The 14225-nt window shown below is 41.1% G+C and overlaps 2 protein-coding genes and 2 non-coding genes across 5 annotated transcripts in view; 1 reads left to right on the forward strand and 3 right to left on the reverse strand.

The window, feature by feature from the left end:
* Positions 1-2642: 2642 nt before the first annotated feature.
* rps12 (ribosomal protein S12) lies at positions 2643-8046 on the reverse strand. Its single transcript, XM_078542392.1, has 5 exons — positions 7873-8046; positions 6045-6161; positions 4554-4656; positions 2999-3100; positions 2643-2744 (listed from the first exon to the last, which is right to left on the reverse strand). The coding sequence occupies exons 1-5, from the start codon at positions 7884-7886 to the stop codon at positions 2685-2687; spliced, it is 396 nt and encodes a 131-aa protein (XP_078398518.1). The 5' UTR covers positions 7887-8046; the 3' UTR covers positions 2643-2684.
* LOC144681189 (small nucleolar RNA SNORD100) lies at positions 3178-3264 on the reverse strand. The gene has a single exon (XR_013576719.1). It is a non-coding gene; the product is annotated as a small nucleolar RNA SNORD100 (small nucleolar RNA).
* On the reverse strand, positions 6264-6334 carry LOC144681174 (small nucleolar RNA SNORD101). Its single transcript, XR_013576706.1, has one exon. It is a non-coding gene; the product is annotated as a small nucleolar RNA SNORD101 (small nucleolar RNA).
* A 1563-nt stretch (positions 8047-9609) lies between the features above and the next one.
* The window catches only part of slc18b1 (solute carrier family 18 member B1), a 66462-nt gene continuing 61846 nt past the window's right edge, over positions 9610-14225 (forward strand). For both annotated transcript variants that reach the window (XM_078542405.1, XM_078542406.1), the window contains exon 1: positions 9610-9765. In XM_078542405.1, coding sequence (XP_078398531.1) covers positions 9744-9765 — 22 coding nt within the window. In that variant the 5' untranslated portion in view covers positions 9610-9743. The remainder of the gene's footprint in view (positions 9766-14225) is intronic.

The raw sequence follows: 14225 nt of genomic DNA on the forward strand, positions 1-14225 counted from the left end.
GAAACATGCAGGACCCAACAAGGTAGATACAGGATGTTTTCCCTAGGTGTGGGGCCTAGGACTTGGAGACACACTCTTAGAATAAGAGGTAGGCCACTTAAAATAGGGAATTTCTTTACTGAGGATGCTAAATTTTCAGAATTCTCTATCCAGGGGGCTGTGGAGGCTCAGTCATTGAGTATGTTCAGGTAAGACATTAATAGATAATAAAGGCATATATGGATACGGAGATGGCGCAGGAAAATGGCATTGAGGTAGATCAAACATGATGCAACTGAATGGCACAAGCAGTTTGAGGAGCCAATTGGCCTATCCCTGCTATTGCCTATGTTCCTCAGGGTAATGACCTCGGCTCTATCATCAACTGCTTGGATCAATGACCCTGCCTCCCCCTTAAGGCCAGGAGTGAGGATATTCAATCCTATTAGTGGCTCCTTAGATAATGAAGCAGTGCATGGCTGCATGCAGCAAAGCCTGGACAACATTCAGGCTTGGGCTGATACGTGGAGTGTAAGATCTGTGCCACACAATGTCCATCGCCAAGAGAAAATTTAGTCATCTCCCTTTGACATGCAACAGCATTACCATCCCTCAATCCCTCACCGGCCTTTAGGTTACTATTGGCCAGTGTTAACTGGACCAGTCACGTAAAGGCTGCAGTTACAAGGCAAGTCAAAGGCTGGGAATTCTGCAGCGCATAACTCACCTCATGACTCCCCAAAAGCCAGTCTACCACCTACAAGGCACAAATCAGGAGTGTGATTGATCACTCCCCACTTGCCTGGATTAACGCAGCTCCAATACACAAGCTCAATATAATTTAGGACTAAGCAGCCAACTTGATTGGCACTGCAGCTCCATCCTAAACATTCAATCCCTCCACCAATGGTGTACCATGTCTGCAGTGTGTAACATCTACAACATGCACTGCAGCAACTCACCAATGCCCCACCCACAGCACTTTATAAACCTGTAACGGTTACTATTTTGAAGAACAATGGCACCTGAACACAGAAACAATACTTTCAAGTTCTCAACGTTACACCACCCTGAAATATATTACCATTCCTTGTCACGGTGAAAATCCTGGAACTCCATCTCTAGCAGAACCAGAGGTTGTGCTGACACCACATGGAATTCTTGAAAGGCAATTAGGGGTTGGCAATAAATACTAGACTTGTCTGAGATTTCAGAATTACATGACTTAAATTCTATTTGAAACACAAAACTGCCTCAATTAGTGCCAACACCACTATTCAAGACACAAAACTGGGTGGAAATGCAAGCTGAGAGGGTACACGGGCTGCAGAGATATAAGCAGGTTAAATGAGTGTGCAACAAGGTGGCAAATATGAGTTTAACATGTGGAAGTGTGAAGTTATTCGCTTTGGTAATAATAGAAAAGCAAAACATTCTTTGAAAAGCATGAAATGGCTAAATGCTGATGTTCAGAGAGACTCAAGTGTACTAGTACAGGCATACAAAGTTAATATGCAGGTACAAGCAATTAGGAAGGCCTTAATTGCAAAGTGATCGGAATATAAAACCATAAGACGTAGGAGCAGAAGTAGGCCATTCAGCTGATTAAGTCTGCTCTGTCATTCAATGAGATCATGGCTGATCTGACAATCAACTCCACTTTCCTGCCTTTTCCCCATAGCCCTTGATTCCCTTAATGAATAAAAATCTGTCTAAGAAAAAGTCTTGCTATAATTGTACAAGGTTTTGGTGAGACCACATCTGTAGTACATCATGCAGTTTTGGTTTCCATATCAAAGGAATGATTGCCCTTGAGGTGGTACAGCAAAAGCTCACTAGGTTGGTTTCTGGAATATAAAACTTATCCTTTGATAAGAGGCGGAGTAAATTGGGTCTAAACTCTCTGAACTTTAGGAACAAGAGGTAATCTTTGAAATTTAGTAAATTTTCAAGGGGCCTGACAGGGCAGACAGAGGTTATTTCCCATCTAGGGAATCTAGAACCCCAGGGACACAACCTCATGGTTTAGAACTGAAAAGAGGAAATATTTTCACTCTTTGGAATTGTCCACCCCAGAGGGCTGTGGATATTACATTGTTGAGTATATCCCAGACTGAGAGCAAGAGTTTTTTGATCTCTCAGGGAATCAAAGAATATAAGGAGCAAGTAGAAAAGTGAAGTTGAGGTAGACGATCAGCAATTATCATACCAAATAGCACAGCAGACTCGAGGGGCTGGATGGTCTACTTCTGTTCCTATTTATGTTCTTAAAACTTCAATGCATTGTGAAGCACTTCATAATTATATGCATATCCATTGTATACAAAGAACTACTAAAAAGCATTCTCCTCAGTTTTAGTTTTACTGTAGCAAATATTAGCCTGCACTGTATCTCAAAAATTTTGGGTAATGAATCTGGCACTCCTCATCGTTTTACCTCAGTAGAGGAAGCCAAGTGATCATCATAGATACAGTAATGGTTATTCTCCATTGAGTCATTCAGAGTAGTCCTTTTGGCAAATTTTTGTTTACAAAAGTTAATGTCCTCTGGCAAGGAACATTCTCACCACAACTTCACCATCTTATTTTATGAAAGACTAGAAAGTAACTTGCTAAGACCCATATTGCTAACAGCATAATCCATCTCACACACAGTCAAAAAATTGAGTCAGAAAATTAGCTTTTGTTTTTATTTATGAAACATATCACTTTCCTCTGAAATAGTTGTCGATGACATCCTTGGCTTGTGAGTCTTTTCCATAATCCTAAAAAGAAACAACATTTGTTAACTTTAATCAATTTTTGTATTAATTTTGTAACATGATCACAAACTTGGAACATTGCAGGTAATGCCATATGAATGGGCAGTCTTTCTTTTAGTTCAAGTTAATTATATTAATAAATATATATTTATATATAAAAAACCACACTTCTTTATTTGTGTGTCCAGTAAGTAATTGGAGTACGGCTAATAGTTTTTAGAAATTAGCTTAGCCATTAACTGATGTAAATAACTCACCTTGACAACAACACAACTGCAGCCTACAACCTTGCGAGGTTTCCCTTCTCGGTCTATTTTGCACAGGCCTACCCATTCACCAAGTTTCTTGTTGTCATCAACCTTTAATGTAGAAAAAGCAGTTATATAGCATCTTATCAAGGCCACCAAGTTTCACTAACATATGGTAAGACAAATACTGCATCTCAGACATTTTTGGGTAACAATTCTGGCACTTTTCTTCATTTGATTTCTGTTGAGGGAGCCAAGTGGTCATCACAGATACAGTACTGTCATTCCATTCTACATCCAACACAGGATATATATACACACATACATACACACACACATAGATAAATAATATCTACAATCATTCATTCTTAAATTTAGAGTTAAATAACTCAACAGTGCAACTCTCATTCTCCCCCCTCCAAGGTAGCAAGTCAGAGGGGTACAGTTCCACAGGCACCATGTTCCACATCCAAGCCACCACTACTAAATATAGCTTCAACATCAAGCAAATTGGCTAATAAATGAGTGGCATCACAATCAACTCATTCCCATTCTCCTAAGCTGGGGGCACCAATTATAGCATCCCCAGCAGCTGAGATTGGGAGCTCAACAGAGATCAGAAATCAAATGGCAGACCTTTCTGGTGGGGCTACAGTAATTCAACTAATCACTGCTTAAACTCGTTGAAACAAATGAAACCTCAAGGAGGAAATCTGTCATCTTTTCAGGTTCCCAAACCATGTACTGGGTCAATTCGCTGAATCCCAGCGTTTGCCAGAGGTTCAGGAAGCCCAGGTGCTATTAATTTCCAGGTGTTCCTATATGAAATTTAACTGGGATAGTCAAAAGACATCAGCTGAGTTTAAACATTCAGTAGCTTAAGCCAACAGGCTAATAAAGTCCCAGGTTTAATCTGCCTTGCATATGCAGTAAACTAGCCTTAGTTAGGGCAAAAGCTAACCTTAGTGGTATTGCTAGGGAGCAAGAATAATATATATTTCCCATGTCTAATTGCTACCCAATCATTCTTGGTGGAGATACACATAGATGTCATGTGAAAACAGGATCGAGTTCAACAGTGGCAACTTTTACTAGTTTTACTAAACAAGATTTACTAGTACTACATTAAGGTGCCGAAAAACCCATAAGGAAGTTAACACCTAAACACAGAAGTGGAGAAATTAAATGGCAAATGGTGACAATTTTACAGATTCCCAAGTCGGATTCATAACCAATGAACTACGCAAATAGACAGAGCTGCATTTTTTCTACAATTAAATTAGCAGCCTGTATGCCAGAGGGGGCAATTGAAGTATAACAGTACTCTATACAAATCAGTCCTGGTCACCGACAGAAAAAGGAAACAAACACTGCAATGATGCAAAGGGCTAAGTTATGAGGAAAGATTGGGGAATTTGGGAGCTAATCTTGGTGTTTCATAAGATAGTTAATGATATGAACAAAAAAGCAAATCCAGAATAGTACTTTAAATTGAAAACAGATAATGGAACACAGGTTGGTTATTAAATCAAAGTGCCAGTAATTTTTTATTCAGGGCACTCACCTTAATCAAGTTGATCTGATGCTCAGCACAGAGTGCCTCTACCAACTTAACATATTGTGCCTCATCACAATTGCCTGCCAGGACACACAAGTGAGCCTGTCGCCTGGGAGTAAAAATAAATCTCAAAATTAATCTATTTTTGGCAGCATACAAACATTATGTAAGCTAATCTGTTCAAATGAATATGACCATTAATATCAATTTCACAAAGGAAAACAATAGATGTTATTTAAGAACTACAGATATAAATGTGTAAAAATAAGTTTGATGGTTGATGGTTACCAGCACTCGGACTGTTCTTGAAACAGAGCAATATCCTGATAGGTTTAACATAGGTCCCTTGCTAAATTTGAGGGAATATTATTATAGGTGTTGAACAGTAATGAACATCAGGTCTTGTTATGAGGTTTGATACAGCAATGGGATACCCTGAAAGTGATTCAACATCAAAGATCAATATAATCACAGACGTCTTCCAAATACAGCAACTCCAGTTCTACTGACAGCAACAAGGCCTTCAATGCTTCACTTTTTTATGTGACTTCTGCGTGAACAGAGTTGCCAACTGTTATATTGTGGAGCCATCAGGCACTCACATGCACATCCCAGTAGGAGTTACTGACTCATGTTCAGGAGTCAAGAGCCTGTCTGATATTTTCCCCCACCCCTCTAGTCACATCGATCAAATGGGGCACCCCAAGTACAAACTCAGCTGCAACAAAACTTAACATTCACATTCAGCGAAAACTTTCAATATTCCACTCTTATCCTAATTTCACAACACTGATGATACAAAGAAACAAAGAAAAGTACCGCATAGGAATGGGCCCTTCGGCCCTCCAAGCCTGCACCGATCATATTGCCTGTCAAACTAAAATGTTCTGCACTTCCAGGTCCGTATCCCTCTATTCCCATCCTATTCATGTATTTGTCAAGCTGCCTCTTAAACATCACTATCGTACCTGCTTCCACCACCTCCTCTGGTAGCGAATTCCAGACATTCACTACCCTCTGCGTAAAAAGCTTGCCCCACACATCTCCTCTAAAGTTTTCTCCTCTCACTTTAAATTTATGTCCCCTAGTAATTGACTCTTCCACCCTGGGAAAAAGCTTCTATCTACTCTGTCCATGCCACTCATAATTTTGTAAACTTCTATATGTTTAAATAAGAAACTGATCTACAAGCATGTACACTGGAATCATACCTACCATTTTTAAACTGGACATTTTAACTATATATATGGCTTCAGCAATTTGCTAGTCAGTACATCTTAAAAGAATTTTAGCAATAACCTGCCGGAACAAAACTCATTTCAATATCACAACTTTCCCTTTTTCATAGATTTCAATAAGTTATCAGCACTAGGCATTATTCAAATATACAATTTATAGTGGTTTCTGTTTTTCTCCCATTGTATGTAACCAGATGCTCATGCTATTGCTGCACGCCAATGATTAAGGTTCATTTATGCATTATTAAAAGGTACTCACTTGTCCAGCACCTTGACAGCTTCCCGGAGACCACAACACAAGCCATCGTGGATGTACGCAGTTTTCAGCACTTCCTGAAGTGCAGTGTTAACATCCATGACACCGCCTGCAGTTATGCTGTCAAAAAATTATACATTATACAAAATCCTGCTTCTATTGAACTTACAGATTTTTTGGCAACAAAACCAAGTAAAGAAGTTAATGGTTTTGAGCTACACAGTCGTCAGAAGAAATTTTTCACTCATTCTTACGAGTGAAGGGGTATCCGACATAAAGTTCATCATTCCAACCATGTAGCTTAATTGTAATATAACTATTAAGACCAGTGAAGCTTGAAATTCAACAATTATGGTCAACCTTGCAACAGAATTTCAAAATGTTTCGACAAGCAGCCATTCCAAATATTTGGAGTTTAATTCAAAAACACTTACTGATCAAGTGAGGAGACTTTTAGAACTGACATATATATGTTATATCTATATTGCCATTATTGAATAAAAAATGCTTCTACTAGAAATAATCTTACATTTCCACCACTTTCTCACTCTGGCCAGTTAGTTAGTCAACACATCATATAAACCATTACAAGTCAGTGGGACAAGTGAACAGCAAACTTGTTGCTTCTTGGGCAGGTGTGTATAACAAAACCAAAGTCTTGATTAACAGACAAGCAGCACAGTAGGGATAAATGGGATATTTTCAAGTTGACAGGCTGTGATTAGTGCAGTGCCGCATGAATCAGTGCTGGGGTCTCAGCTATTTACAATCCATATTAGTGACTTAGTCAAAGATAAAAGAGTAATGGAAGTTTGATGATGACACAAAGCTAGGTGCAAATATCAACTGAGAAGGACAAAGAGATATGGACAGGTTAAGGGAATAGGCACCAAGGTGGCAGGCAGATGGAGTGTAATGTGGCGAAGTATGAGGTTATTCACTTTTGTCGTAAGACTAGAATTGTAGGGTATCCTTTAACGGCCTCAAAAACTTGAGAGACTTGGGTGTACTTATACAAGGAACACAAAGTTAGCATGCAAATACATCAAGCAATTAGAATGACAAATGGCATGTTGGCCTTTATTGCATATAAGGAAGTCTTGCTATAATCGTATAGTGCTTTGGTGAGACCACATCTGTAATACAGTGCAGAGTTTTGGTTTCCATATCTACGGAATGAGTGCCTTTGACATGGTGCAACAAAGGTTCATTAGATGGGTTCCTGGGGTGAAAGTATCGTCCTATAATGAAAGGCCTCGTATACTCGATCTGTACTCTTTGAAGTTTAGGAACAGGTGGTGATCGCTTTGAAACATATAAGATTCTGCAGGTGCTTGACAGGGTAGACACAGAGGTTGCTTTCTCTGGTTGGGGAACCTAGAACATGGGGTACAGTCTCACGATAAGGGCTGAACATTTAGGATTGAGATGAGGAGGTGTTTCCTCACTCAAGGGTTGCGAATGTTTGGAATTCTCTACCCGAGTTTTGGATATTCCGTTGTTGAATATATTCAAGGCTCTCCTGCTCTTATTTCTTATGGCTTTGCAAAATCCACTGTGCATCAGCCGACAAAGTCATAACATCTGGGCGAGATCGACAGCTCAATTGGCTAAAACAAATCTCTGAAACTGCAGCTGCTTTCCAGGCCCTGCTCCCAGTCCAGTACCAGTCCCCCAGGCTCGACCCCGTTCATGTACCACTGCTCCCCCCTCCCCGCGCCCTGTCTCCAGCCGGGTCCCCCTCCCACCCCATCGGGCCGCCTCCCCGCTCGGTCTCGGCGGCTCCTGTTCCCACTCCGGGTGCCGATGCGGCAGACCGAGGGCCACTCACCATTCCTCGGCCATTGCGCTGCTTCTTGTCCCGGAAAAGGGCAGTGTCCTGCTGCAATATAAAGCAGAGGGTAAGTGTTAGCACGGGCCGTGTTGGATGGTGCTTCCCCCGGGTTGATGGGGGTGAGGATGGCGGAGATTGGGCACCGATTGTTCGGCTCACTCACCGCGAAGGGATCTGGGGACAAGATGGCGGAGAGAGAGCGCGCGCCGCTGACGTCACCGCTTTAATACCCGCGCCGCGCAAGCCCCGCCCCATCACGTAGACAGGCGGCCACACAACTTGCCTGCTAGAAAGACTTGCATTTCTGTAGCGCCTTTCACAACCTCAGCCCATATCAAAGCGCTTCACGAACAATGAAGTACATTTAGAGTGTTGCCATGTAGAAAAGGCAATTTGTGCACAGCAAGCTCCCACAAACAGCACTGTGTTAAAGGCAAGATGATCTAATTTTGCGATAAAAGCAAAATACTGCGGATGCTGGAAATCTGAAATAAAAACAAAAATTGCTGGAAAAACTCAGCAGGTCTGACAGCATCTGTGGAGAGGAAGACAGAGTTAATGTTTCAAATCCGTATGACTCTTCATCAGAACTAAAGAGAAATAGAAATGTGGTGAAATATAAGCTGTTTAAGGGGGGGTTGGACAGTTGAAGCTGGATAGAGGGCCAGTGATAGGTGGAGGCAAAGGAGAGATTGCCAAAGATGTCATAACCAAAAGGTCAAAGGGGTGTTGACAGTGGTGATATTAGCTAAAGGATGTGCTAATGGTGACATAAAGGGTAGAAAGCAGGATGAGCAAGTGACAGATGGCCCTAGTGGGGTTGGGTTGGGGGGAGGGGATCGACATAGGCTAAAAGGTGGGGATAAACAATAAGGAAATAAATTGTGAAAATAATAATAGAAGTAGGTGGGAAAAGAGAAATATATAAAAATTTTGCGATGTTGATTGAGACATAAATATTGATGAGGCACCAGGGGAAACTCCCTATTATTCTTTGAAATAGTGTCAGGGTGTATTTTATATCTTTCTGAGAAGGTACGAGAAGGTTCAGGGCTTCTGTTTAACACCGTGTCCGAAAGTTGGCACCTCTGACAGTGCAGCACTTCCTCAGTACTGCATTGATACACAGCTTAGATTTTGTACCGCAGTCCTGAGTGGGACTTGAACCCATAATATTCACTCTGAGACAGTAAGCAGGTTCTTGTTCTGAGCCAAACCTTGCTCAGTGTCACAAAAACAGAAAATGCTGGAAAAACTCAGCAGCTCTAACAGCACATGTGGAGAAAAAAAGAGTTAACGTTTCGAGTCCTTATGACTCTTCTTCAACTGAAGAAGAGTCATAAGGACTCAAAACGTTCATTCTGTATTTTTCTCCAGAGATGCTGTTAGACCTGCTGAGTTTGTCCAGCATTTTCTGTTTTTGTTTCAGATTTCCAGCATCCGCTTTTATCTTGTTCAGTGTCATTTTAATTATATACACCAAGACTATAAGCCACATGAAGTTTCACACCATCCACCACGGGCTTTTGCAGCCAGAACCAAGCTGGATCATGTAATTCCATAATGAGACACTGGGATGATCGTGTCAAGGTTTCACTCGGCTGTTGCAACAGAATCTATCGAGTGAATAATGGGACAATTGTGAGGACGAGGAGATTATTCAATGCGACAGACAAATTGAATGCTTGCAAATCAGAACTTTAATGCATAAAACTGTGCGGGGTGGGAGGAGTTACTTCTGAAAATTGTGAAATATTGCGAGTAAAACTGGGCGGAGCGAACTTGAACCCTTCCATCCTGTGCCATACACAGCAAGAACTTTCTCCCCGTTGGCAGGTATCAAACGGCTGTCCCTCCACTAAATTACAATGGCAAGTCAAGGGAATGAAGGTAATTCTGGCCCTGCTCTTTTTCTGTGTTTACTTGACCTGATAACTGGTTCTGTAACTAATCTGGCTGTGGAACTCCCAACAGCCAAGAGCCCCAGTTATACTTGTTTGGTAGCTGCGTTAAATGAAGTGTAATGAATATCCAAGGAAAAGTAGCATAGAGAGGGTTGTTTGCTTTGAAGGCAGGGATGGTGTCTTTTTTTAATTGCCATTGGCCCTGAGGAGCTGGTAAATCCGTGCAATGAAGGTACTCCCACTGTTCAGAAGGGAATTGAGGGATTTTGACCTAGTGATAATGAAAGAATGGCAATATATTTTCAAGTCTGGATGGTGTGTGACTTTGGGAACTTGCAGGTGGTAGTTTTCTCCAGTACCTGTTGCCCTTGTTCTTCAACGTGGTAGTGGCTGCAAGTCTGGGAGGGGCTGTCGAAGAAGCCTTGATGAGTTGCTGGAGTGCATCTTGTGATCCGTGTTTTCCAATATGTTCGCCACTTGCCAAATGTGACGAGCGAATCAGGCACAGACGTGTGGTGAATTAAAGGCACACAATATGGGGTAAAGTTGCAGTGGGTATGAGTATGGGTGGCACTTGCTAAACTGCTATTGTTGTCCATCCCTAATCGAGCAAGGAAGAATCAACCACATTGCTATTAGACAGGAGTCACATATCGGTCAGACCATGACTATGTTTCTGAAAATAAAGTGCAGTTGTCGCATTTCTGGTGACCTGGAAGCTGAAGGCCCACTTTCTCAATAAAACAAGGAAAAAATAATCCATTATTTATTACCTGTTCTGTTCCTGTTCTCTCTGGGCACTTTTGATGATACATTTAGGTCTTTAGGACCATTCAGTGAAGCGCTGGCCATCAGAAGAACAGTGGTCCAATTGCTCGCAAAATTTTCTCAGGGAATCTAGTGACACAGGGGATGCTAACCAAAGAACTTGGTTTTGTTTAACTGGTAGTTGGCAGTTTTCAGAAACAGTTGACAGACTGCGCTACACTGCTTCCAGTGAGGGTTGAAATGTGCAATTTTGCCATGCTGGGGCAATGTAGCAACATCTAAATTTGTTCAGCCTTCAGCTTAATAAATATGTTGAAACTAATCAATTGAAAGAAGTAGGGCACTATTGGCCTAAAAAGAGAGATTACAGGAGGTTGGCTGTGAGTCAAAGGTCTATTAAACGTCTGGACACTGGTTTCGGAAATGGCATGTAACAGAGCATAAACATGGCAAGAGTCAGAGCGCCAGAGCTAATGTATAGAGACTTGTTGATTCTTCTCCCTCCCTGTGTCTCCATTATATCAATTCTGACAAAGTAGAGACAATTTACCCTTGAATAAATTTGTTTTATTTAGAAATAAACTGGAGCACACTGTCAGAAACAGGACAATTCAGTTAACAGGTTCCACCACTCTTTGAGAACGTTTGCAACAGGCTTGGTTTACAGAACAGTTGGATTGCAAAATGGTTTTGAAACTGTTTTCCTGGCTCTGGCCGTGAGTGATCAGTCTTGATCATTGACTGTTGAAAACCTCAAACCTGTTTCCAAAAGATTGCTTATTTGTTAGATCAGATGTGCGAGGTCTGCTACTGATATCATTGTAGCCCAGTGCTACCTGTCTCAATGGTCGAGTGTTCGGTGATTCAAGTGACTCTACAGTGGAAGGCAATGGCAAACCACCACCGAAAATAGCCAAGAAAAGGTCAGGTGATGTTGTGCTCGGCAAGTGAGGCCTCTCAGGTTGCTATCCAGGGAAATCTCATTTATACAAGCTAGGAAGTATCAAAAGAATAGGAACATGGAATGTACGGACAGTGAACAGGAAAGGAAAGCTGGAGAGCCTGAAGCAAAAAATAGTAAAGGAGAAATTAAACATTCTATAGTTGTGTGAAGTACAACGGACAGGAGAAGGTGACTTCATGAATAATGAAGCGAGAATAGTATACCCAGGAGGACTTGAAAAGGAATGGGAGTAGCAGTAATGCTAGACAAGGAAGCTGCCAAATATGAGTGAAGTGAAATGCAAGTCAGGTGGACTGATGCTAGTGAAACTAAGGCAACCAGTCAACATCATTCAGGTGTATATGCCCACAAGTGAACAACTACATGAGGAGGTTGATAAAATGTATAATAGGATAAAAAAAACAAATTGACAAGGAGAGTGGAACGAGCTATGAAATTGTTATGGGAGATTGGAACAGTTTTGTTCCAATTTTGAGAACGAAGATATGACAAAGAAGTAGGATCATGTAGTCTTGGAAAAGGAAATGAGCGAGGCCAAAGACTGGTGGATTTTTGATAAAGGACAGGATTCATGAAAACAAGCAAGTGATTTAGGCATCATAAAAGATGATGCAAAAACAAAAATAGCTGGAAAAACTCAGCAGGTCTGACAGCATCTGTGGAGAAGAATACACTTAACGTTTCGAGTCCGAATGACTTTTCATCAGAACTAAGGAAATATAGAAATGAGGTGAAATATAAGCTGGTTGAGGGGGGTGGGACAGGTGGAGCTGGATAGAGGGCCAGTGATAGGTGGAAGCAAAGAAGAGATTGCCAAAGATGTCATAGACAAAAGGACAAAGGGGTGTTGATGGTGGTGATGTTATCTAAGGAATGTACTAATGGTGACATTAAGTGTAGAAAGCAGGACAAGCAAGTGGCAGATGGCCCTAGTGGGGGTGGGGTCGGGGGAAGGGAAATAGGCTAAAAGGTGGAGATAAAACGATAGATCAAAATAAATTTAAAAATAGGTGGGAAAAGAAAAATATTTTTTAAAAATTATAGATTATTGGAAAAAGGGGGATTGGAAAGCGGGTGGGGATGGAGGAGAGAGTTCATGATCTGAAGTTGTTGAACTCAATGTTAAGTCCGGAAGGCTGTAAAGTGCCTAGTCGGAAGATGAGGTGCTGTTCCTCCAGTTTGCGTTGAGCTTCACTGGAACATTGCAGCAGGCTAAGGACAGACATGTGGGCATGAGAGCAGGGTGGTGTGTTGAAATGGCAAGCGGCAGGGAGGTCTGGGTCATGCTTGCGGACAGACCGAAGGTGTTCCTCTCCGCAGATGCTGTCAGACCTGCTGAGTTTTTCCAGCTATTTTTGTTTTTGCTTCAGATTTCCAGCATCCGCAGTATTTTGCTTTTATCATAAAAGATGATGATGTACATGGAAAATGCTTGGCGGCAATACAGGAAGATTTCAGCTGGACTGTATAGTGGTGAGACAAAGATGCAGGAATAGTGCTAAGAATTCAAAAGCTCAGCTGGGAGCTGACATAGATCATAATCTAGTGAAAATGGAAACAGTATTCCGACTGAAGAAGACCAAATGTGGAATATGTAGAAAACAGTGGAACCTGGAGAGGCTGAAAGAAATAAATGAAGAGTTTGTAAATGAAGTAGATGAAACAATGGCTTGAAAAGATAAGGATACTGCCAACACCAATGAGCAATGGAAACGGGTTAAAGCGTCTGTCAAGGAAGGAGAGGCAAATAGCATGGGGTTTTTAAGAGGAAACAGGATCAAGAAACAATGGGTTACCACTGCAATGTTGCAAAAGATGGAAGAAAGGAGAAAATGGAAGAATATCAATACTGAAAAAGGCAAGTTGAAATACAGACACTTGAATAACAAGTTATGAAGAGAAACAGGAAAGGCACGAGAACAATGGTTAAAGGAGCAGTGCAATATGTGCAAAAAATTGGATCAACTGGAGAGGTAAGCCTTATATATGCAAGCACAAAGGAGATTAGTGACACTCAGCTTAAAGGACTGAAAAGAACAGCATAAAAGAAGATAAGGATGCTATTTTATTAACAAACCCTGATGAAATAAGAAAAAGGAGCATATTGAAGAACTATATGCAAAAAATGAAAAATCTGAAATGATTGACCTAGAAGAGAGTAATGTTGACATTGATTTCATTAGAGCAGAAATTCTAGGAAGTGAGATGACAGCAGCAACAAATTAGATAAAAAACGGAAAAGTGGCTGGAATAGATGAAATACTTGCAGAGTTGATTTAAAACATGGGAAAGAACTTAACATCAATATTTAATAAGCTGTGGAGAGACAATTAATTATCAGGAGATTGGCCAGAGGACTTCATGCAGACAATGATGATCACCCTAAGAAAGAAGACAAAGGCATGCTGATGTTCTGACTTTCATTCAATTTGTCTGATTGTCCATACATCAGAGGCTGTGTCGAGAATTGTAACAAAGGGAGTAGGTGGGAAGGTGCAGAACTACATCAAAGATGGCCAGTTTGGATTCCAGGGAGGAATAGGGATGAGAGAAGCAATTGGCATTATGAGATTAATGAGTGAATGCAGTTTAGAATTTGGACAGGACTTTTATGATTGCTTTGTAGATTTAGAAAAAACATTCGGTCATGTTGACTGGATTAAGTTCTTGACAGTGCTGAAGGACATTGGAGTAGATTGGAGAGATAGACGACT

The sequence above is a fragment of the Cetorhinus maximus genome, chromosome 5, assembly GCF_964194155.1.
Source record: "Cetorhinus maximus chromosome 5, sCetMax3.hap1.1, whole genome shotgun sequence".
NCBI classification, from domain to species: Eukaryota; Metazoa; Chordata; class Chondrichthyes; order Lamniformes; family Cetorhinidae; genus Cetorhinus; species Cetorhinus maximus.

Excerpts from the sequence above, each read along its gene's own strand:
- rps12 (XM_078542392.1), bottom strand. Across the intron at positions 4,657-6,044 it reads GCTGTCAAGGTGCTGGACAA|GCGACAGGCTCACTTGTGTG; the intron begins GTGAGTACCTTT and ends TTTTACTCCCAG. Across the intron at positions 3,101-4,553 it reads ATCAGATCAACTTGATTAAG|GTTGATGACAACAAGAAACT; the intron begins GTGAGTGCCCTG and ends TCTACATTAAAG.